The sequence below is a fragment of the Vanessa atalanta genome, chromosome 4 (genome assembly GCF_905147765.1).
Source record: "Vanessa atalanta chromosome 4, ilVanAtal1.2, whole genome shotgun sequence".
NCBI lineage: Eukaryota > Metazoa > Arthropoda > Insecta > Lepidoptera > Nymphalidae > Vanessa > Vanessa atalanta.
The window spans coordinates 13,508,266-13,532,500 of record NC_061874.1 but is presented as its reverse complement, the minus strand read 5'-3'; the positions used below and the strand labels follow the sequence as shown (position 1 = coordinate 13,532,500).

At 33.6% G+C, this 24,235-nt stretch overlaps 2 protein-coding genes across 2 annotated transcripts in view; both read right to left on the bottom strand.

Annotated features, from left to right (window-relative positions):
* Window positions 1-23,377, bottom strand: part of LOC125078005 (beta-1,4-glucuronyltransferase 1) — a 26,450-nt gene extending 3,073 nt beyond the window's left edge. The window contains exons 1-3 of the mRNA XM_047690145.1: window positions 23,351-23,377; window positions 22,290-23,203; window positions 22,054-22,210 (exon numbers count right to left, since the gene is read on the bottom strand). Of these exons, the coding sequence (XP_047546101.1) occupies window positions 22,054-22,210; window positions 22,290-23,203; window positions 23,351-23,377 (1,098 nt within the window). The remainder of the gene's footprint in view (window positions 1-22,053; window positions 22,211-22,289; window positions 23,204-23,350) is intronic.
* LOC125077683 (trypsin-like) lies at window positions 202-2,120 on the bottom strand. Its single transcript, XM_047689686.1, has 5 exons — window positions 1,951-2,120; window positions 1,517-1,766; window positions 959-1,208; window positions 461-610; window positions 202-371 (listed from the first exon to the last, which is right to left on the bottom strand). The coding sequence occupies exons 1-5, from the start codon at window positions 1,997-1,999 to the stop codon at window positions 225-227; spliced, it is 846 nt and encodes a 281-aa protein (XP_047545642.1). The 5' UTR covers window positions 2,000-2,120; the 3' UTR covers window positions 202-224.
* Window positions 23,378-24,235: the final 858 nt, after the last annotated feature.

Here is a 24,235-nt window from a genome sequence, read left to right as displayed (position 1 = left end):
ACGGATTACAGAAAGCGCAGGAATTTAATTCGGTTGGGATGATAGTAAAGAAAAAAAAGTTCATTATGTAAGCTTTATTTTTAAATGTAACAAAATAAATAAAAACAGTCAATAAACAGAACAGGCGTACGAGCTCAAATATTTGTTCTTTATTTATATCACAGACACTCTCATGCTATTTTAAACTCTCTTGCACTGGTATAAAGTTCATTTCAGAGTGACAATCAAACTCCAGTAGTCTGTGTGACCCAGTCTCGTAAAGAGGCTATGTTACTGAAGACGGTCGGCGACAAAGGCAGAGCGCATCCTCTAGCAAACGATACAATACCAAAAGCGGTTCCTCTGAAAACTGCTGGACCGCCAGAATCACCCTTAAATGAAAATATAAAATTTTTCCAATAAGAAACAAATCCGATTTGGAAGAACTTTTCATTCTATTATTATTGTTTCAGTCTTTTACCTGACATGATGATACGCCTCCGATTAGGAAGTGCCCCCCACAAAACATATTTCTCGTGAGCGAGTCTCCATATGAAAGTCTACATAACCAGTGTGGAACAACTGGTACATTGGCTTCCATCATTGTCCTTGGAATTCTACGCCCTCCCGGCTAGAAAGCGATAATTTATTATTAGATTTATTATTAGACTCTTAAGCATACGTTCATCTATTATCAGCTATGAAAATGAATGAAAGTTACTAAACAAAAATCAGAAAAGGCGATAGTTTTACGTATTAACTAAAAAAAAGTTGATTCGATAATGGCTCGAATCAATTAGCTATGCTCTTAAATAACTGGGGAATGTAATGTATACTTTAATCTCAAAATAATACATAATAAAATAAGACATTCTGAAATTAAGGTATACATTGAAAAAAGCCATATCGAAAAACATCCATTTATTGCAAGACGCGTATAGAACAACGCAGAATAGAATTATAAATAAAATTAGCTTACAGCAGTTAGTCCCCAGCCAGTAACAGTTAGTCGCACAAGTGGTACAGCTTGACGAGGTCGAGGAAGTCTAATAGGTTGGATTGCTGGCCCAAAGACCAGTGGCTGTGAAAGTCGCAATGCAGCAATGTCATGGTCAAACTGTGGCTGCCCGTATTGAGGGTGCACGGTGACTGCAGATACACTGACGATGCGACCTCCGGAGTCTCGTCGTGTACTGCCCACTCGCAATCGAATTGCTTCTGGGGCTGTGCTATTGATATTTAAGAAAAAATACGTATAAAAAGGTCCTTACGTAATAATTATATGTATAAATAATAATAATAAAGTAATTAGTGTCAACGTTTCTTATTGATAGATAAACAATCACCCAAATTTTAAATTTAATTGACAATTTCATCACCACAATCATCACAATTCGAAGTTGACCTAATTGAGTCTAACAAGTAAGAAAAAGCCTGTAAAAAGAACTGAATTCGATAAAAGTACATTTCATTACATACATTAGTAATTAAACGGTATATAAAAACTTCATAAGCATGCAATTTTAATATAACTTACTTTTGCACGCAATGTGCCGCCGTGAGAACATAATCTCTGCTAATTATAAAACCACCGCAGAAAGAGTTTCCATTCATCACCATAGACACCTGATACGGGTGTCTGGTTACCGAACTCGGCCTACCACCAATGATTTGTTCACTGAGCTCAGGGCAAGCGGCTGCCAACTCCACTTCTTGTACCTCATTCTCTGCCACCTCAGTATTCTGATCATCGGAACAACATTCCCCCGCAGTTGTTTGTTGGGGATCTACAATAATATTTTACGTAAAATGTAACCAAATAACAATGTCCGAAAATTAATTAATTTGAAATAGTTTCCAATAAAAGTAAAAAAATTCGATAATTATTAGCGAACATCGTTATTCAGTAAGAACTCTAAGGTAAATACCAAAAATATATAGAAGCAACTATTTAAAACAAAAAGCACTTACCTACAAAATGTGCTATGGTAAGGAGTAGCCATAAAATTGGCCAAGCCATCTCGGAGCAGGTGAACAGCTAACAATTAACTGGTAGGAGCTGGAGCGACTACGGCTAGGTCCCAAGCCACGGATTGCAAAATAAGTTTGACCGCAATCGAAAATTTCTCACGCTACACTAGAGCCACGGTCGCGACCTTTCGTTTGCAGATAAATTAATTTCGGCTAAATTATATATCCACCGTTGGAAACAATGATTTTCAATTTGTCACCTAAATTGGTATTCAAGGTCTTTTTATTAAATTTATATTGAAAAAAATTTATATCAAAGATCGCAAGTTACCAATCTATTATAACAGGACTACCTTCTACTTCAGTGAATCTGACGATTATTTTGCACTCATCTCATTTTTCAATTTGTATTTATAAATGATATCGTGTTCGGCGTTGAAAGAAAACCTGCATAGCTCGAACACAAGTCGTATTTCCACCAAGCCGCATTGAAGCCGCGTGGTGAAAAATTCTCAAAACTGTCTCCTCGAAGGAAGACCTACAACACGGCTGGGAGTCATTTGCAGGTTCTTATTTTCAACTTCATTGTGGTAAAATAGATTTCGCCTGCCGATTCGCCTGCGTGTAATCTATTTATACAAAAAGTACAGGTTACTTTTTATTCCTGCTCACACCCTTTAAACTTACTTCATACAAAATTTCATCAAATTTGGTTCAGTAATTTAACTGTGATAGTGTACCAAACAGAATTACTTTCACATTTATACTTTCAGTATAGATATATAAAGGTTCTCTATCTAAATAAGTTATGAACATCAGCATTTGAAAAGGAGTCAGGTGCACATATATAGTTTCGATTAATGTTCGTGTACAAATTCTAAAAAAAAAACGAACGCTCCATTTTATTGAATAGTTTTTGGTACACAGAATTTTACATCTCAAATACATACATTCGATTGTCGTCACGACGTGTCGTCATTGCTAACGTCATGTTTCACACGTTTCTAATATAAATAGATCAGCTTACATCTCGTGAACTAGCATTTGAGGATTATTAAAAATACATCAGAGCGGACGGAAAGCAGTAAACTGTCTGAAATATATACGTTTCATTCATCTCCAATAATTATTACTCGCAAAACTTCATGCAAATACATTTGTTGTTTTTTTTTTAATTTACAGCAGGTAGACGGCAAATGTAACATTGACAATTTATTCATATTCTATGCGCCGCTAAAAATGGGATCTAGAACATTATGTCCCTTTTGCCTGTAAATACACACGCTCATTGAAATAAAGGGCGATGATGAGATGTTAGCGATTGATGCGTGATCCGAGCCTGTAACCTAACCACCCATCATAATGTATATTCATATAATATAATAATAAATATTAACATTTTTATTTCAGTTTATTTCAGTTTTACAATTTTATTTAATAAAATACTGCACTGTGAGTAAAGCTATATAAATATACCGACTCACGAAATCCATCTTTCGACTATAACATAGCCCGGAGCCCGGATATATACCGTTGAGCTAAATGTATCTTTTATCTAAAAGTTGATTCAGTACAATTCAAATATTGACATAAATAGCAAAACGATATATCTTACAAGTTATGTAAACATCAACAAAACCAATAGAAATATCAAAATTCAAGAAAATAGAGAAATGTATACGATTTAAAAAATATAGAACCTCGTATATACAAGAAAGTAATATTTTTTCCAATGAGTATCTTTCTACCTTACAATTTTAAAATCCTCATCAAACAGCTGTAACGAGAAAGTAAATAATTACAAATGGCGTCTCAAATATTTATTCGAAATTTAAAATGGAAAATAATATCAATACGAAATGATCAACTAAAATTTATTTCGCCTGTATTATTTCGGATCTTTTGAGCAATCTGGCCGTTGATAAAGAAAAAGTACCGTGATTAGCTTAGTTAACAATCCGTTGAAACATCCAATCAGTTCTAACGAGAGGATATTTCGAAAGATTTCCTGCGAAATGGTAAATTCGCGACAGACGGATTGGCACAAAACCGACTTTTTATTATTTTTAGTATCAGTTCTTCCGTTCGGCGGACGTCTGAAAATAATTATATCGCTTGCAACATTCCACGTTTTATGAGATTTCTAATCGTTTGCTTCTTAAGAAACACTGGGAAATATTCAATGGAAAAATTTGTTCCTTTAATTTAGTCGAGTCTCATTTGTGAAAATCGACTTCTTAGCCTGTTTGTTTGTTGCATACATTTCTTTACTTGCCTACGTTGAAAATTGTCGCAAAAGCTAAAATAAATTGGCTCGAAAATATAATTTTAATTCAGTGTAATACATTCAGAAAGATGAGGTGGTCCAGTGGACAAATAACGTGGATCTTAAGCAAATGGTCGCGTATTCGAACACAGGCAAGCGCCACTGAATTTCATGTGTTTTATTAATTAGTGTTTACAATTAATTTTGTACTTGTAGAAAACATGTGATTTGAAGCGAAAACTCTACATGTATGGATAAAATTCTGCTTCGTGCTTATACACCGCGCACGGGTTGCAAGATAGTGATAAGGTGTAAGCCTTCTCCATAAGAGCCGCACTCAATGTGTCACTTACTACATTTTTTCGATGTAATTTAATTGATTTTCCAGATTATTATAAACAGAAATCAGGTGATAACTTTCGCATCGATCTATGAATAAAATCGATGAATAATCGACCTTCACCCGCCAACGGACCGTGTCGGCCCAAGTAAATGGAATTTGTTTTTATATAAGTGATCAGATTCAATACAATGAGGGAATTACACTTGTTTATTGATATAAATAAGAACTGTTAACATTACGTACTTAAATATATATAAATATGAATTCAAAATGGTTAGTAAATAAATCATGACCGCGTGGAATATTGAGAAAAATGCTAGCAGCATTTCCCCGTTGAATCGCAATTCCGATCCTGTGGCTAAAAAACGAACCAGCCCTCCTATCACCAGTGCAGGCAATAAGGCGAGGTGTTATATATGAGTATAAATATTGAAATATTGTCAAAATCACTTTCGGTTTTTTTGATAATAAGTAAGTCAACTTGCAAATAGGTCACCTATGGTAAGTGGTCACCACCACCGATAGAGATGTCTACTGACGTTGTAAGAAATAACCATTCCTTGAATATCCTATGCGCCACCATCCTTTAGAGCTAAGATGTTCTGTACTCGGGTTACGAACCCTGGATTTCATAATACTACCTTAAGAGTTAGCCACTAGACCACCGAGCCAGTTAAAAAAAACATAATTATTCAAATAAATAATTATAAACGCTTCCGCTCGTACATTAGACCTCTGAGATATAAACTGTAACGAAGCTGGGTCAAATGCTGAAATAGTTTCTAAAACCACGAATATGAACAACAAAAGAAACCATTCTTATAAAAGAGTCATTATGTCAATTACTTATTGATAAATAAATAAAATACTGAGGTAAGTATAACGGACGGTCGTTGAATAGCTATAATAAAGGATTTTGTTTTCTTTATTATGACAATACTGCTAAATGTAAGAGTTTCCTAAAGTTTTTGATTTCCCAAGACAGAACGTGCCTCCTTATTTATATCCGTATTATTTTTAATAGAAGGAAATGGTTATTGCAGTGTTTTAACATTCACGGCGATTTTACGGCTACAAGATTATTCGATAATATACACACACAAGCAGACAGACGTGCGAACGCATGCTCACACACTGCTTAAGAGACAGATCGTGGCCGACTTGTAAGGTGGTCCAACACGATCCGTGCCCAAGACGGCTTTCGCGGTGTTTTTAGTGGGTAAGAAAACCACCAAACCCGATACCCGATTGCCCTACCGAGGTCAGAGGAGGCATTGATTGGCGGACGAGCATATGGGCCACCTGATGGTAAGTGGTCACCACCGCCCATAGACAAAGGCGCTGTAAGAAATATTAACCATTTCTTACATCACCTATGCGCCACCAACCTCGGGAACTAAGATGTTATGTCCCTTGTGCCTGTGATTACACTGGCTCACTCACCCTTCTAGCCGGAACACAACAATACAGAGTACTGTTATTTGGCGGTAGAATATCTGATGATTGGGTGGTACCTACCCAGACGGGCTTGCACAAAGCCCAACAACGTAGTAAAATGATTTTAAACGCGTTGACCTGTATTATACATATTAATAACTAGCTGTGCCCCGCGGTTTCGCAAATTATTTTTATATAATCAAATATCAAAATATACGAAAGTTAAAAAGTTATATTTCCTCAAACCATCTTTTATATTTTCCCTTGGGAACGCTTCATTTTTCACAATAAGAAGTATTATATTGGTGTTGGCATAGGCAATGATATCACCATACAAAATTACATCAAAATCCGTTAAGATTTTTCGTGGTAAGAAGTACGCAGATATACGTTTAATAATGGCATATTTAACCTCTGTATAGATAATATCGAGTAATGACTATGAGGATAAGACAAAATATATTCAGACATAGCTCGGTTACAGTTTTTTTTATAGTTATAAAAAGTTATATCTATATTTACATTTCTTTACAACATAGGTAAGTTCTATTGATCGGATAATAATTACATCTCAAAGTGTTATTTTAGAAGGCAATAATTTTCACTGCAGTCGTGAAAATTATTACCTTAAGAAAATAAATCAAAAAGTTCTGACAAAGTCACAACGACAATAATACAATAAATATCAATATACTAAATACTTGTCACGGCTTTGCGCGGATAGATTAAGAGTCTAAATAAAACGTTTACATTGAACGACACACAAATAAAAAGTCTTCTCGTTCCTAAACAGAACAAAACTCCAAAGTTTCATCATAATTAGACGAATGATTTAGTAACGTATAAAATACAGACACACAGACATTAATTTTTATTTATAATGATGGATAGATATTGACATCATTGTGGTCAATGTAATTAAAGAAATACAAGTTACAGACATCGTATTGGCTTACATCTCAAAATATTAACAACTTGGATTAATGAAATAATTAAAAAAAAAAGGAAATGATTAAAATGAAACGAGAAAACGCCAAGCGTTGCGGACAAGGTATTCGTCGAAATACCGCGCGTCGTTGCGACGCTGCGGCCGAGCGCGCGTCACGGCGGTCTCGACATACCGTATCGAATTTCAGCAATACACGCCGCCTCGTTCTCCAACCGAGCTATTTCTGTAGCATCCTCGCCGCGTACACAATGACCAGGGGTGACACACTAAATACATATATTATACAAACAATGACTGTTTTAAGTCTTACTAATATTTAAAACGGTAGATTATTACGATATTACTCGTTAAGTCATTAATACTTTAAATATGTCAATTAATATTAAAGCGTATAAAATGACGTTTTTATTTATTACCGTATTTATCTTTTTTTTAACTTTCATGATTAAGAAAATATATTATATTAATTGTCACGAAATAAAAACAAAATACCTACTAAAATTACTTTTTTTACCAATGTCGTTCTTCAAACACATTTATTTTTCAGTGACAACAGCTTTTTTTTATTCAAAAACAATATTGGCACCCCTGAAATGGATACACGACACACGCTGTAACATCCGTACGGTTTGTAGTTTAATGCAAATAAACTACGACGAATATATACATTTATAAATAAAGTATAAGAACTTTAATACATTAAAAGTATTAAGTAACAGATTACAAAATACAATATCTGATAAACATTACCAATAATAATAACATAATATTTACTTGGTGATAGAGCTTTGTGCTAGCCCGTCTGGGTTCCACCCACACATCAGATATTCTACCGCCAAATAGTACTCAGTATTATTACGTTCCGATTTGAAGTTAAGTGAGTCAGTGTAACTACAGGCACAAGGGATATAAAATCTCAGTTTCCAAGGTTGGTGGCGCATTGGGAATGTAAGGAATGGTTAATATTTATCACAGCGCCATTGTCTAAAGCGGTTGGTGACCACTTATAATCAGGTGGCCCATTTGCTCGTCCGCCGATCTTTACCATATAAAAAATCAGTAAAAAATTGTATATTCAACGGCATGATACGGGTTCAAATTCGGAAATACACCATTAAGCTATCGCTTAATTTATTTGTATTGTAAATAAAAATCTTGTATTCAGTCCGCATTTAATTCGTAGAAACATACTTTTCTTTTAATTACACTCACGAAAGGAAATGAATTTTCTGTTTTCAAATAAAACCAGAGTCACAGTTATTAACGGAACAGCGAATAGCAGTACAAATCTTACACCTCAACATAGTATTAGGATTGATGTCCAATATCTTTATTAACAGCAATGATTACATCATTCTGACCGATTCCGGCCAAGGTGGCGTAACTCGAGAGACTTATAGTACACATGTTCGTTTAGAAACACAAGTGAACTCCCATAGTCCGAGGGGACGAACAATCCGATACGGGCGGCAAGAGTTCAAACGAAGGACTGATGACTTTACGGGCTTTCCGAAAAACGGTACTGCGATCGTGTATTTCTCGATACAAAAACCCAATTACATTTCAGCCTAATCCGGGATTTGAATTCAGGACTTCGAGATGTCCGAACTACTCCTTATAAGTTGTAAGGCAGCCACTAACGCAAATAGGCACTCGAGTTATTTACATTAATCTGATATCATGATACGTATATTAATTATAAATATGTATTTGATGAAATTTTAAAGATTTAAAATCTATCTGGCAGCTAACATTGAAGTCATATCAATATTTAAAGCTATTTCCCTTTAAAACACTGGCTGAACACCTTTCAAAGTTAACTAAACCACACACAGTCGTTGGATATGATGTCTAACATTTGAATTAGTACCATCCAATGGCCAACGTTATAACCGAGCACGCCCATTGGTCAGATCAAACAGCGCGTGGTTCCCTGACTTTCTGTTACACACTTCCGTCCCTTTTCATATAATCACACCCATAAAAAGTTACAAATGAAATTTAAACCATTATAATACAAATACATTGTAAGCGTCGATGTAACAAATGAAGTTGTTTAATTTACTACTCAGTGCTCAGTCTAGTATATATTTTGTGTCAACGTGCCTTTGCTTGTCCGTTGACTCGTAAATATTTAGTCACGCAATCATTCATACGTGCTGGCACGATGCAATGAACACTACACATACGAGCGACTTTAATTTAATTTAACCATCGCCACAATGCTTAAACTGTTAGAGTGCTGTATACAATGTATTCGACACCATTGAATAATAAAATATTGTTTACTATTACATAATATTCATGTTATTTTTATATAAAAATCATAAACACACAATTCGTTTTAAAAAATACTCTTGTGTAATAAGTTATTTCACCAACCAAAAGGAGCACTATCGTATCCCTCACACATATAATGCGATGGCACGGCAAACTTTCATCTCGTGTTCAAAGGTCAACAGATGATTTAAAAAAAAAAAACCTTCCTTTGTTCCGCAAGGAATTCCTGTGCAAAATATCTTGCCGTTAGACCAACCGGCTTGGATTGAGCGTGAGTCATTTATTTATTATTGTATTTAAGTTTATATTCATAACTGATTCACACCAAATCTGCTGATCATATTCGAAATGTTTTTTTACGTAGATATTACATCCCGGAATAGGCCATATTTATTTATTTATTTTAAATTCATAAGAAAAACAAACGCTTTGAATCTAAATAATTTCAAGGTTAACAGAATTGTGTTTTTATCTTCCAATATATTTAGTTACGTCCTTTTTGCACCTGTCACACTTATATCGGTCTTCCCCTCGCCTTATTCTTATCGTAGGCATTGAGAGTTTCCAAAAGGGCACAGATTATTTCGGCATTTCAGGTAGTATTATAGAGAAGTAGGTACATTGACATATTATAATACACTCTTGTAACTTAACTGATTCATCCATTTTTATTCTGTTCTTAAAGAAATGAAAAATATGTGGTACTTACATTTTAATCGATCTTTTATTAAATTTTAATTAAAACAATGGTTCTTTGATAAAGGGACAAATTAGCTTAATTATGTATTGTTGTACTGAAATTTACCAATTAATTACATAATTATAAGCTTTTGTTTTCACTTATTTAGTTTAGACAAAAGAGGATTTATGATTAGCTACGACAATAAAAAAACGATTTTGTTTTAAAAGTTTGTTTTAATTCTTATTAATCCCAAATCAATCACCGATATTTAAAGAAAAAATGTTAAGAGTTTAAATGTATGATGCAAAGATCAATCATCAGAATAAAAAACAAAACAGTTATGAGGCGTAACACCTCCCTGATAGATCCCGGGTGCCAACTGCCAAACATCGCTTGGCACGGCTCCACGATGGCATACAAGACAACTAGAAGTCGTACCGTAAATCAGCGGCTAACGCAAGCATTAGGCTTTGTTTATTCTTATTAGATTCACCTGTACTTCTCTAAATGTTATGTTACAGGTGCGATTTAATAATACCGAATTATTCTGGTCGAATAATGTTAGGGTTACACTATATACTCTTATATAAGTAACGCTATTTTTTCTTTTAACCTTTATATACAATTTTCTATTTATTTTATCATAAAATATTTCGACGTAAGGTATCAACCAGCTGTCGTCTGTCACCTGAATGTTTCTCTGTTTATGAATAACATCCGAAATAAATAAAAAAATCGGCTTGTGTATTACTTTTTGTACTAATGGCCTCTACAACGTTACTGGGGACGCTAACACTAGCCAGGTTGCTAGTTAAATTAATCGAGCTAGATGTCGGGAGTTCTGAGGGCCTCCTGTGAGACCTCGAATTAGAATATCATCGACGTCAGAAGGAATAACGTGTGCGTTGTCATACATTTAAGCATCGACGAGACGTAATGAATCCCGACCGACGAGGGACCTCGACGATTCTAGGCATCCAAGTGACATAAAATCTCGGTTCCGAGGGTTGGTGGCGCATTGGCGATGTAAGGAAAGTTTAAAATCTCTTTCGGCGCCAATGTCAATGGGCAGTGGTGACCACTTACAATGAGACGGCCCATTTGATCGTCCGCCTTCATATGCTACAATGTAGCATATGTAGGCGTTATAAAGTTAATATAAGTCCTTGGAGAATTCATTAATTTAAATTGCTCTAATGTTTTAGTTACTATACTATTCTATATTTATTATTATGATAATATATCATAGCTATTATATTTAAATAAAGATTATGTTTGGTGAAATTCGTATCAAATTCCATGAAGTAATGTACAATAGAAACTCCATCCGACTACAAACATACACTGCGCCCGGAAAATTAGTTTCGAGCTATTTATAGAAAAGTTTCTATGACATGAAGATCTATAAATATAATTAAAGGGTTCGCGACAGAAAACTACAAACGTGACCGTGCCAAAAATCACCTACTGTGAATTCGAAATATCTATGACAACTTTATATACATCATTACATAGTATAAAACAAAGTCGTTTACCGCTCTCTGTCCCTGTGTATGCTTAGATATTTAAAATTACACAACGGATTTGAATTGATGCGGTTTTTTATAATAGATTGAATGAGTGTTTATATGTATAATACATGCACAATATAGTAGAGAAACACTGATAAATTTAGACATTAAAAAATTAATCTTTTTTGGGCTTACTTTGCAATCGCTGGCTGAACCCTATGTATATGTATTGTACACCTTATAAAAGTCTTCAAAAAAGTCAGCGATGGTATATGTCTGTCTCTTAGGGATAACCCACAATAACCATTTTTTATCCTTTACTTTTTACGAGAAATAATGTATTTTTCCAAAGCGATTTTAAGGAATACAGCATCAATCCTTATCCAATTAAGTACCTCAAATACATTGTGATTTTAATATAGATAAATATGGCGCTTTTAAAGCATGTATTATAAATTGATATTTTCAAAGATATTATATATTTAAAACGCACGGACATAGTCATTTGTATTGTCTAATGACTGAAAAACTGTGAACGTTGTAAGATATTCTACAATATATTTAGTATCAGCGTTGCATCCGTGCGAAGCCAGGGCGGGTCGCTAGTTGTTTTATATAATACTAAAATATTAATTCAAGTCTATCTTAATATTTAAATACGACAAATTTTTTCTTTTTATACGAAGTTTCAATTATATTCACATAATTTGGAAAAAAGTCATTACGCTTGCGTATCATATCTAGATTAGCATCAAATAAAGTAGAAATGGAAATTCCGTTACTTATACACGAATATTAGGATTCACACTGAAAAAAATTCATGTTCAAATTAAATTACTTCAAAGGCTTGGTCTTCTCTTAAGATGAATACCTAGTAACATGCTTTCATTCATCGCCGACCATCAGTTGAATTACAAACACAAATGAAGCACAAGAAAAAATTGGTGAAACTGCTCCTTCCTTCTCAGCTGTATATGTACATTGTTTCTGAAATAATATACGTTGACACAGTGGACAAAGGAACAGTCGGTAAAAACATAATAAAAAAAAACCTATTATTTGCGAATATGGAATCAGAAAAAATAATTTCATGACAACATGTGATGGTCTCAAATATTAAAGGTACGAAAAGGAGCTCGCTAAACTTAAAACGAAATAGAACTAATTTTGCGTCAGAGTCGTTTCACGCTGAAACATCCATATGAAAGATCCTCCTGACTAAGTTCCGGCCAACGTGACTAATCTGGAGGACTAGACTAGCCCACTGCGAATGATAGTGCAAAATAATTGTCGCATCAAAGGTGCACTCTCTATTCCCACATGTTTATTTCAAGGAATGGCAATTCTTCAAGACCGAAAATCAACCATACGACCATAGGCTACGTACTTTCCAACACAAGGAAGTTAAATAATGCCATCTTTGCGTCTCCGGTCTGGTACTGAAAATTTAATGCCAGCAAAAGTCAATGACTTCTTAATACTATCCTGGAATTAGAAGTTAGAACTTGTTCGCAATCTGCAGTCATAAAAACTAGCAACTAGCAACGATAGAGCTGCTTATATACACGGTTCTCTCGATTTTGTCCTTGAAAATAAACTTTCAAATAATACAAAGTACTTTTCACTTCATCAAATTGAATTTATCTAATTTCACATTAAGCTAACTAACTTTTCAAAAATTTGTCCTACTGTTTCCATTTATCCGCTAAAAACTTGTCTTATAAATAAGTATATGGCTTGGCTTGTTCTAAAATTATCCGTTGTTTTAAAACTAATGTTTATCCTGACGTGGAATCCATTAAAATGCAAATAGCTTACGTTATATCAAGACATCCAATATAATATGTTGTATAATGGAAAAATTTATATTATTATATGCGAGATATATGTTTGTCTTCATTTGCGATGATTTGTGACTATATTACATAGACTGTAAAGGAAATTTCTTTTCCTAGGAAAAAAATATTAACGTTTGACGACGTGTCACGTCTTTTTGTCCATTATGCTTTAGGTTAAAATTAGAAAGAGTCAGGTTCTCTTTTGTTTATTATTACTTTTAAATTGACATATGTAAATATTTAACCAAATATTAGAATATACATAAATATAAAAATTGAAATATTCAACTTTCTAAATGTTTATATAGTTTAGTGGTCCAACGTTGATGACGCATTGGTAATGCAAGGGAAGGTTAAAACTTCTTACGGTGCCATTTGGTGGCCACTTATCATCAGATGGCCCATTTTTGAGACTGCCTATCTATTTTAAATAAAAAGTACTTACAAAAAAGAAACTAAGAAGATTATAAGTGTACATAATTACATAATATGTACCGACGGTTGAGATGCAGACGATTTCGCGGCTCCGGCGGTGCAATAAACTAATCAAACGTGTTGCAGAAACAATTACACGAAGCTATTTAAAGATCGTGCAATTATTCATACGTGGAAGAGTACAACGGATTTTGATAGGAGCCCAAAGCAAAGTAAATATAATTAAAGGTTTAATGAGTGTTGGTTGAACCAAGAGATCAAAGGTCGTTCAGCAATATTATATCATGTAGGCTTAAGAAAAAAACGAAGGAAATAAATCGTTACCCTACATTCGATTGACATGAACGATCCTCGCTGACTTAAAAGAACGATTATGAGCGACTTCTACTGACTAACGTAAGGGGATTGACTTGTAAATTTTATGTTCATTTCTATAATGTTTTGTAAGTTAAATTGTTTTGGTCGCGATCAGAATTAATATTCAAGGTCAAATTTTAATTTCTACTTTCAATTTTACTCACGGAATATCAATTAAACTGTATTATAATTTGTAAGCGTATTTGCAAGATCAGGGAGTTGCAAGAATTAATTTTAGTATAAGAAATATTGTAATTAAAAAAAAATGTTACAAACATTATTAGATTTTATTAGAGACAGCTCCAAAAAAAATATGTTTTTTTTTTTAAAGTAACTTTTCAACAGTTATTGATCTAATTTAATCCAAACTTTATGTGTGATTCTATGAGTGTGTGTAATGTAAGTGTCAGTAAATCCGTGAGTGTGTGTATCTTGGCATGAGTCTGACATATCTGAGATTATGTAATTATAAGATAGTAAAAAAGCTCATTCTTTACTAAATCCTAATTCACTTTAGTAATATTAAAATGATTGCTATTTATCGCATTCTGTATTATCTGTAATCTATTAAACCAATCTGAATCCGACGAAGGCTTACGCAGAGATTATTCAGCCAACAGGTTTTATTTATTTTGTAATACTGTGTTCCGGTTTCAATGTTGAGCTAGCCAGTATAATTTCAGACACAAAGGACATATAAATTTTATATTGCGCGATCGGCGGTGCATTATGGTGGAAGAAATGTTTTTTTACCATGGCCTACGATAAAACCAACCATAAATTAAGAAAAAACTTATATTTATCTTCCTTTTTCTGAGATAAAGTTATATTACTAATATTAAATAATGATTTGATTTTATTTTTCCATTTTGAGTACTAAGTTGCACGTTCACGTCCAGGGTGAATAGCCTTAACCCCAAATACAAAAACCCATCCAAATTAAATTTCTCTGTAAATTGTTAAAACTATGAAAATAATAATAACGATACAAATGACCCAAATACCATTCCATCTGGACCGAGAAATTTTAATTCGGAGTTTTTTGGGTGAATTTATGCGACGGGGACGTCAGAGGCCGGACTGGAATGAAACTCATTAATCTGATAGCGTTTCAATATGTGGCGCCATCTATAAATTATGTCGTGACCAATTACGCGCTGTCGTGACGGAAAAAAATGTTTATTTATAGGTCAGATACCAAAAAATTATCTTACTTGGATATACGATATAATCTGTAATTTTAATCAAATAATGTGACATTATCTGGAGTCTAACCAACTCCACCAATCAGCCGCCTTAAAGTCCCCTGACATTTGCATTAACGGCATGACTGTCATAGACTGAATGACGTCGTCAATAATCTAATATGGCGGACGGAAGCGACTTGATAATAGACATCCCTCACTCTCGATTTATATTCTTATTTATTTATTATGTTTCGTTCTCAAAACTAGTATAATAATTTAGGTGGTACATACATGAACAAAATAAACAACAATGAAAGAATTAATTGTTTCCTGTTGGCATCTGCAAACATTTAAAGTAACATTAACTCACTCTAAGCTCATAAACACTTTATATATTTTAATTTAATTAAAGTATTGTATTGTTAGTAATATTGTATTATTTACATTTCAATGTTAATAATATTTTAAATACTGAGAGATTTTTAACCATTGCAACACTCATTACGTAATTTATATCAATCGGCATGTAGGTACTGTATATTCTACGAGCCAATTTAAATAAAAATTCATGAACATCTCTTTTCAAACAACAATCTAGCTGAGACATATTTATTTGAACGAGTATTAATGTTCTCTTTCCGATAAATACTGTTTATTTCGAATGCTTGCCTCCGTTAAACATTTGTATTCTTGAAACTATAACTGATAATAAGATTCCTGGCAGTAGATCGAATAGCATTATTGTATGAGATAAAGTACGTCACAGCCAAAAAACACACTAAACATATCAGCAATTGCTTAAAATACTTATGTCTTTATGATAAAATATGGTTTTATGTTTACGTAAATTAATTTCGAGGCGAACACTGCCCGAGCAATTATTAAAATAGCGTTCAAATCGCTTAATATTGTTATCAATACGTGATAAAGTAAACTTGAGAAAATATAGAATTCTTGATACGTATAGACTTTTCCTCCAATCAATATTACAGCTTGCACTAATCGGGTATCTCGTCTTGTGAAAATATCGTTTATACTTTTTTGGTTATAAAGTTCGCTCTGACAAGGCAAATCAGAAGCATTTCAAAGACTATAAGGCCACCGAATGGTAGATCAGTTAGCAATACTTATACAGCAGAACACATAGTACAGAAACTAAATATTCATCAGTTACAATATGTAGAGACAAGCGCTTTCCGCTATCATTCCTTCGGCTTCATTAAAGTACAAAAATACGAGGTAATAATCTTTGTGAATAAAGTATTGGATAAGAATACAATATATTAACTTAACTTTATAACAAAATCTTCTTTGGCTTAAAGATATAAGGCTGCAGATCACGTGTTCCTGGGTTCAAATCATAAGTTGGCCTGATGAAAATGAACTGGGTTTCTCTGTCGAAATATCTCAGTACTACCGTGCCTCGAAAAGTACGTGATCCTGCACCCTTTTCGATCATGTTGGATTTGCCATCCTATCAGATTATGAGAGTTAGGGAATAGAGGGTTTACCTGCGTGCACACTTGTGCATAATGTTCCTGCGTAGTTAACTGGTCTCCCTTGAGATTGTCCGCCGTAGCCGAAATCGCCATCATTATCATACATTAATATAAACATTACTGTAATTAATTAATATTTAATTATTATTATAGATTGTTGCCTTGTTTTACAGTAATTCAGCAGCTCGCGCTTTTCCAAAAGATCTTTTATTTTCTATATAGGTACATTACAAAAAAACAACCGATAATCCTCAGAGTTTTAAAAATACAACTCGCAATCAAAAGTTTTTATTGATTTTATATAATATACTGAAACGAATTCATTTTTATTAGTATTTTGTCACTAAAATAATATGTGATAATTTGCCAAAGTGTATTTTTTTAACATAATGAGGAACATAAAGTAAGTGCATTTATGTAGTTTAAGTTTTTCATTAACTTAATTTATACAGTTTAATGATTTTAAATTTATACGATTAGCACCATTAAAGCAACGACTAAAATTTTTTAACTCGTAATTAATCATCGTTTAGTCGAAAGAGGTTTACAGGTTAACGTCAACCGCCGCAGTTATTTCTATCGCATTTCACAAACAACTCTCAGCCAGCTGCGCGTTGGCCTCTCGTTTATGATATTTTTTGTGGACAGAATTAACGTTAAACGCCCTGGTAATGTGTCAAGTTTAGAAACGTGCTTGTATCCATGTATTTCAAAATTTAATAAAATTAAAATTGCGTCTGCTAATTGATTTAATGCAAGTAGATCTTATTATTGTTGTTGAAGAGGAGGTCAGTCCGATAGAAAGAGCCACTATCAGAAGTAGAAGCAACTTTTTGCAATATCTATGCTACGAGGTCTTAAGATGAACTGTGTATGCTCTTGTGTCTACAACTACACTGGTTAACCCTTCAAGCGAAATCTAGTAATACAAAGGAATGCTAGCCGGTAAAATAAAAAAGCCCTATCAATATGTAAATCTGAAATATATCCATATTAAATTTAATTATCAAATCAAATTCCATTATTCAATATAGAAGTACATTTACTTATTAAATGTCAAATTTAACACTACCACCGGTTCGGAAAAGAAAATACCTTGACCTGAAAAGAACTGGCAAAAGCTCAGCGTGTCTTTTTTTTCTTTTTTCAATTTGTGATGGTTTACATATATTCAATATAAGAAAGAAATATCCAGGAGACGATCGTTTCATTCCCACGGCGTGCTATCAACCATGACCTCACTAATTGTAGGCACACCATATATTCAGTGACCTAATTTTATGTGACGTCAGATGTTTATTTACATAGATGATATTCAGCGATTTTTTAAAAATATCTTATGATTAAAAGAAAAAATAGTTTAGAGTCAGTTTTAAATTAAAATTTATGACTTCAATATTGCGTCACTCTATAAATTTGCGTCGTTTTCAGTACGTGTGCGAGTTATAATACCTTTCATCTTTTACCTACAATGCTTTATTTTTTTAACGTCTCGCTGTAAGCGTGACTACTTGCTCTATTGGATATAAAACACAATGAGGCAGTAGTATTACTCTCGTAGTATTATTATTCTTTTTAGTAAAGAGTAATTATACTATATATGCAACGATATATACTTGGTTTAGTGATTTAATTGAGCCGAAACTATCTAGATTACTAGCTAGAATTCAAACAGAGGCGTATTAATTCTGTTGCCAAGATGGCACTTTCATAATAGTTACCAATTTTGATTACTTTTTAATAATTAGACTTTTCTAAGAAAATCCTATCAAATGAACATCACACAAATTCTTTTACCTATAGATCTATTCACTCACGAAATTGCTCTTCTCCTAATTAGCCATAAATATAATGAATAATATAATACGTCTTTCTCCTAAAATTTGGGCCGATATTTTGCTGAATTTTACTGACCGTTGCTTGTCTCCGAAAGTCACAATCAGATATTTACGAAATTTAAATAAAACTATTTCAGGATATATATTTGTCAAACAAATCTATTTTACAATTCAGCCTGTACAGATATGACGAAGTTATGCCTAAACGTATGTTTAGGCATAACTTCGTCATATATATTTGTTTGTATAAACAAATGTATGTACATATATTTGTTTGTATAAACAAATATATGTACGAGTATAACTATATACATCCAAACTAAGAACCGTTTCCCTTTTTCGTAAACATAAACAAAAAAAAGTGATTTTATTGTTATTGGACAGTAATAATAAGACTGTATACTTTAATTTAAAAAATAATGTAAAAAAAAAATATGAATTCGTAAGCTTTACTTTGCTTTGCGATGGCTTGTTAGAACGAGGTCAGCCAACTTCGGTCACCCGGAGGTACAGTGATCCATATTAAAATGAAACATTTACCTCTCTTCCGTATTAGTTTGACGGTCCACAGATATATTTACAAATATATGTGGTTCACAGTACTGGCAACATTCCAACTACCGTCATGAAACTTTATTATGTCTTTTCATTAGATCCAAGCAGCTATTATTATGTATGATCGTTTTAACACGAAAAATGTGTTTTATTAACATTTAACATCTTCGATAAATTCACTAGTGGCATAAAGTTGGTCTGTATATTAAGACAATTTAAGCCCAAGCCTACGGAACTCTATTATAAGAATACCTAATTTTTTTAGAGTTTTGTCTGTTTTTTTTTTTTTTAACTCTATTTAACTCATCCGTCTCGTCTCGTCTTTCTGATCTAATTTCGGTCACGACTCATGCGCGCTTTCATAGTCCGATGGAAAAAAACGACTTTCTCGACAAAATCTTCCATCCAGGGGTCCAGGGATCGAACTCAAGACACTTGGATCTATAGTGATATAATCTAATTACTAAAACAACATGAATCCAAATATAGCTTATAAAAAAATACTATTTCAAACTTATTTGAATCGTCATTTTACAAGATACATATAAAGCTGGTACTCATACAGAATGTGTGAAATTTTTGAAACTACCGAAAAAATAAACTGGTAAAAAACACAACGCTTCGTTGTGAAGTTTACTTGAATAAAATTGATTTGATTTGATTTGGTAATACCATCACATTACATCATATAAAACTAAATATATATAATACAAGAAAATCGAATACCAATGATACTTCCAATAATCAAATACCAATATTAGATGATAAAATAAAATTCAGAATATTAGTATACATATTGATATTTGTTTTTTTTTTTTTTTTTTAATCTTTTTATTTTACCTGGGAGTTTAGTCATAAATTTGACTATGTCACCCCCGTACAGGAAAGATGCAAAATTACATTATTTCTTAGAATGCTAAAAAACTAATATATTAATAATTACATTTAAAAATCATACCTTTCAGTTTATGTGTACAATTTTAGTAGATTCTTAGCGTTATTTGTCGACGGTGCAGCAAGTATACTATTGCATATACCCACATTATAAGATTTTAATAAACGCGGCCGTAGCGGCTCGTTCCGCACACATTCCATCAGCCGGTGATAAACATCATCTATACGATTACACTGTAAACATTTGTTTGTGTTTGACTTACCCATCATATAATTAAACATATTTGATGGAATGTGACCGGAACGAAGTCTTAAAAATTTTACAATACTTTTCCTACACATTTTAAAATTTTGGAACCATGGACAAGAAGGAAGTTCACAAACTATAGTTTTGTACCATATACCTTTTTGTCGTGATCTTTCATCAAAGTACTCCTGCCAATTATTTTTACATGTTTGTTTGACTTTCTTTAAAATTTCAGTATATAAAGGTGTACAATTATAAGGAATTCCATCATATACTGCCTTTTTTGCTGCCTTGTCTGCTTCCTCGTTGCCCATGATTCCAATATGTGACGGCATCCACTGGATAACAATTATTTTATTCGTGCGTTCAATATTACATATTGATTCCAAAATTGATATTTGTTTTAAGATAAAACTTCAAAATTATTCAAATGTAATAGGAAGAATATCGACTTTGCAAAGTTGGAAACAGGTAACACGAGTTGATCCTTACTTCTCGTGTTTTAGGCATGTTTTTATCAAAATACCTATGGATACTGGTGAAAAAGTAACGTAACCTTTAAGATATTATTTTTAAATTGTTAAAATTATTCCAAAGATAACTTAGAGTTCAAAATTATACAGCTGTTTTGAAAAATTAATACAATTTTTATGTAGTCTTCGAAGAAGTATATCATAAATCATACGTAGCATAGGGACTATAAAACCAGTCATAATATACAAATCTAGCAAATTTGTCTATTTTAATTTAGTTCAAGCATATTCAACCGTCAAACAGTAGAATTGTGTTTCGGGCGAGTGACCCAGGCTAGTATCTACAGGCGCAATTAATCGTTATTAATTCTTACAGCACCAATACTCATGAGCGATGGTAACCACTTGCCATCGGCTGGCATTTGAACGTCCATCAACATAATTTATAAAAATTAAAAAAAAAACCGGATTCAAAGTATGCAATAGTGTTTTTTTCTGGTTTCATGTAATAAACTAGGCAGCTTGATAAATAGGATACGTTGACGTCACGGCGACGAATGCAGGTCTGTCTTCCTAATAAAATTTATATTTATACTAGCATGACCCGCCAGACGTGATCCTGGTTATGTATAGGTATATGTATGTCAATTGTCATGGCAAACGATATGGAGGCTAATGAGCTATAGCATCAACTAATGACGACTTAGTACGAAGTGGTTAATATAAAAACTTTTTCTACATCAAAAAACACGTTATTATAACAACTAATATCTTAACCAATAACTCTTTTTCGCCGTAGAGCGTATTGCGAGTAGTATGATAAGCCCAGAGCTCCTTTTAGAAATGACATAAATACAGTAATTGAGTATCTACATATGGACGCTATTGGATTGTTTTTTTTATCCAAATATTAGATTATAATATTATTATTTTGATCATTATTTATGCTATACGTTAAAGATATATAAATATTTATATTTGATTTATATCATGTTTCAATTTCACGTATTATATCGCAGACTCGGCACGAGACCGAAACTTTTGCAAAAATTGAAAAAAATGAATTAAATGCGTAATAAGTGTCCTGAAGCAACCCTTTACCTAGTGCAATAAATAAGTATCTATAATTATGGTTTAGGCGCGTATCATGGCGGCGCTTGGAGAATGTCAAAGTTTTAAATGCTTCTCCTGAAAAATTGCATTTTCGCAAAAGTAACGGTCTCGCACCGTCGCACTCGTACATTACACATGAACACATTGACATGAAGAAGAATTCGCTAGAGCCAGCTGATGTGTATATAACATATCTTACCTGAGTATTCCTGGTGAAACCGTAGCCCAAAAATCTCTCATCATGAGCCGGTACCGTGTCTGGAGCCACGTAGAAGGGCTCATATAACAATTCAAAATTTGTCACGTTGTGGCTGATGTGAGTGTCGAGAGTTTCGTTACCACCAGACGACTCCCATCTAGAATAACACAAATTTTCAAAGTTCCGTCGATACCATAAAGGCAAATTATCTGTTTATTATCAGAAACCACACAAACCTTGAAAAGTTTGAGGCGTACTGGTTGTAAATAAAAACCTTTCTATGAAAAGGGATGGCTAATTTGTTTCTCGATAGCCTAAGTAACTCCGATTTGTTAGCAGGAAAATGCGCTACTCGTTTGTCCAATTCATACGTTGGTACGACATACGCACACAGAGGGCACTTAGGTGCGGTTGCCAGAAAGTTGTCTAGCGCCTCTCCCATTCCTCGAGACGGTACTATATCCACATCAACTAGGAATACATAAGGTGTGTGGCAATTTCTTCTGGCCAAGTTTCTGAGATGATTCTGTGGGTAAGGATGCCGGGCTCTCCACGCAACTGTATCCGCTCTTCTTTCTCCCGGAGGCAATGGAGCTGCTTCACAGTTTTTTGCCCAATTAGGCATATTACCCTGGATTCCTGGTCTATCGACGGGCGTAGCGGCGTGCAGAGCCAATCGAGCGTACACTTCCGGCTGACATCGGAACAACCACGTGGCGAATGCCCTCAGAAGTCTCAACTCGTCTCCGGCTACAAATACTGCTACCGATATAGGTCCTGTCCAGTGAGCGGCAACTCTGAGTAATTCGTGTAATCTTTCTATCGAACTCTGAGTCGCTAAGCACACACGGTGATTAGCTGATGCTTCAGCATACATGTCTCCAACTGTGGCATAATCGAACATCCTATACGATCTAGAGCTGTCCCATCGACCAAGTCGTAAGTCGAGCCTGGCTATAGGATCGTCGTCGACAGCCATAACTGCAGCCGTATCGACGCACGGTTCGCAGGTTGGTAGCTCGCTGGGAGGCGGCGTGGTCCGCACGCTACAGGGTTGTGGGCTCAGCAGCCACATGTTGGCAACTGCATTGTACACGACAAGTGCGATTGCTGCGAGGGTCACCACACTCCATTGACAACGCCACCGCCACTGCAATGAAGAAAACACATTCATCAAACTATCATTAAGTTTACCACAACATATCTATGAAAAAACAATTAAAATAGTATTTTTTTAAATAAAACTAAGAAAACAAATAACGCTCCAAACAGAATAGATAGTTAAAAAATAGCTTACAATCTTGTCTCTTCGTATCTTCGCCATGGGTCGCTGCCAATTTGAGATTCGCATTACATCAGTAAAGGTTGCCTCAGACTGACATCATCTCTGTTCGCAGCTAGGCATATTCCCAACTGTAAATGCAAGTGATATTAATGAACAAAGCTTCGTACTAAAAGCACAATTAAAACAAACATTTGTTTACAAGGATTTACAGACTTCCAACACAAAACTCATATCGCGTACAAATATTTAATTCAATAATTAATGAGAATTTTGTAAGTTATAAATATAAATCTTTTTTTAAATCAATGCAAGCAAGGACACCCGAATTTACGACTAAAATCGAACAATGCTGTAAAATGGGTGTAAATTTCAGTTAATTTTTTTTACATTACTTACAGTTTATTTCAGTTCTTCATGAATATTTGACATTTATTGATATATTTTTTTTATATATTTCGCAGTGATAGTTTATATTCTGCACTTATCTGTAGAGTATAACCTCTACGCTATTAATACTTCAAACGCTTATTATCATTTGACCACATCACACAGATATAACATTTCGTAAATAATAATTAATTTAAAAAAAAAACACTACATGTATTTTAATATTCAGTAATAGATAAAATAAGAATGTATTCTCTGGTAAAAATACACCGACTTGGGTGGTAATGTCTGTATTAAGAGCGCATGTTCAGCTTTCGATCATGCGCAGAAGAATAGGACTCGATAATTTTATAATTTGTTGTTGTCGGTTTATTTATAAGATGTAATGAAATATAACCTTATTTTATAAACAACAATAACATTACAATTTAAAAAAAAACATAGTTTCGAAAAGCTTTTTTGTATAATACGTAGATATTTTAATGTCTGCAGAAAAAAACACGTAAATAC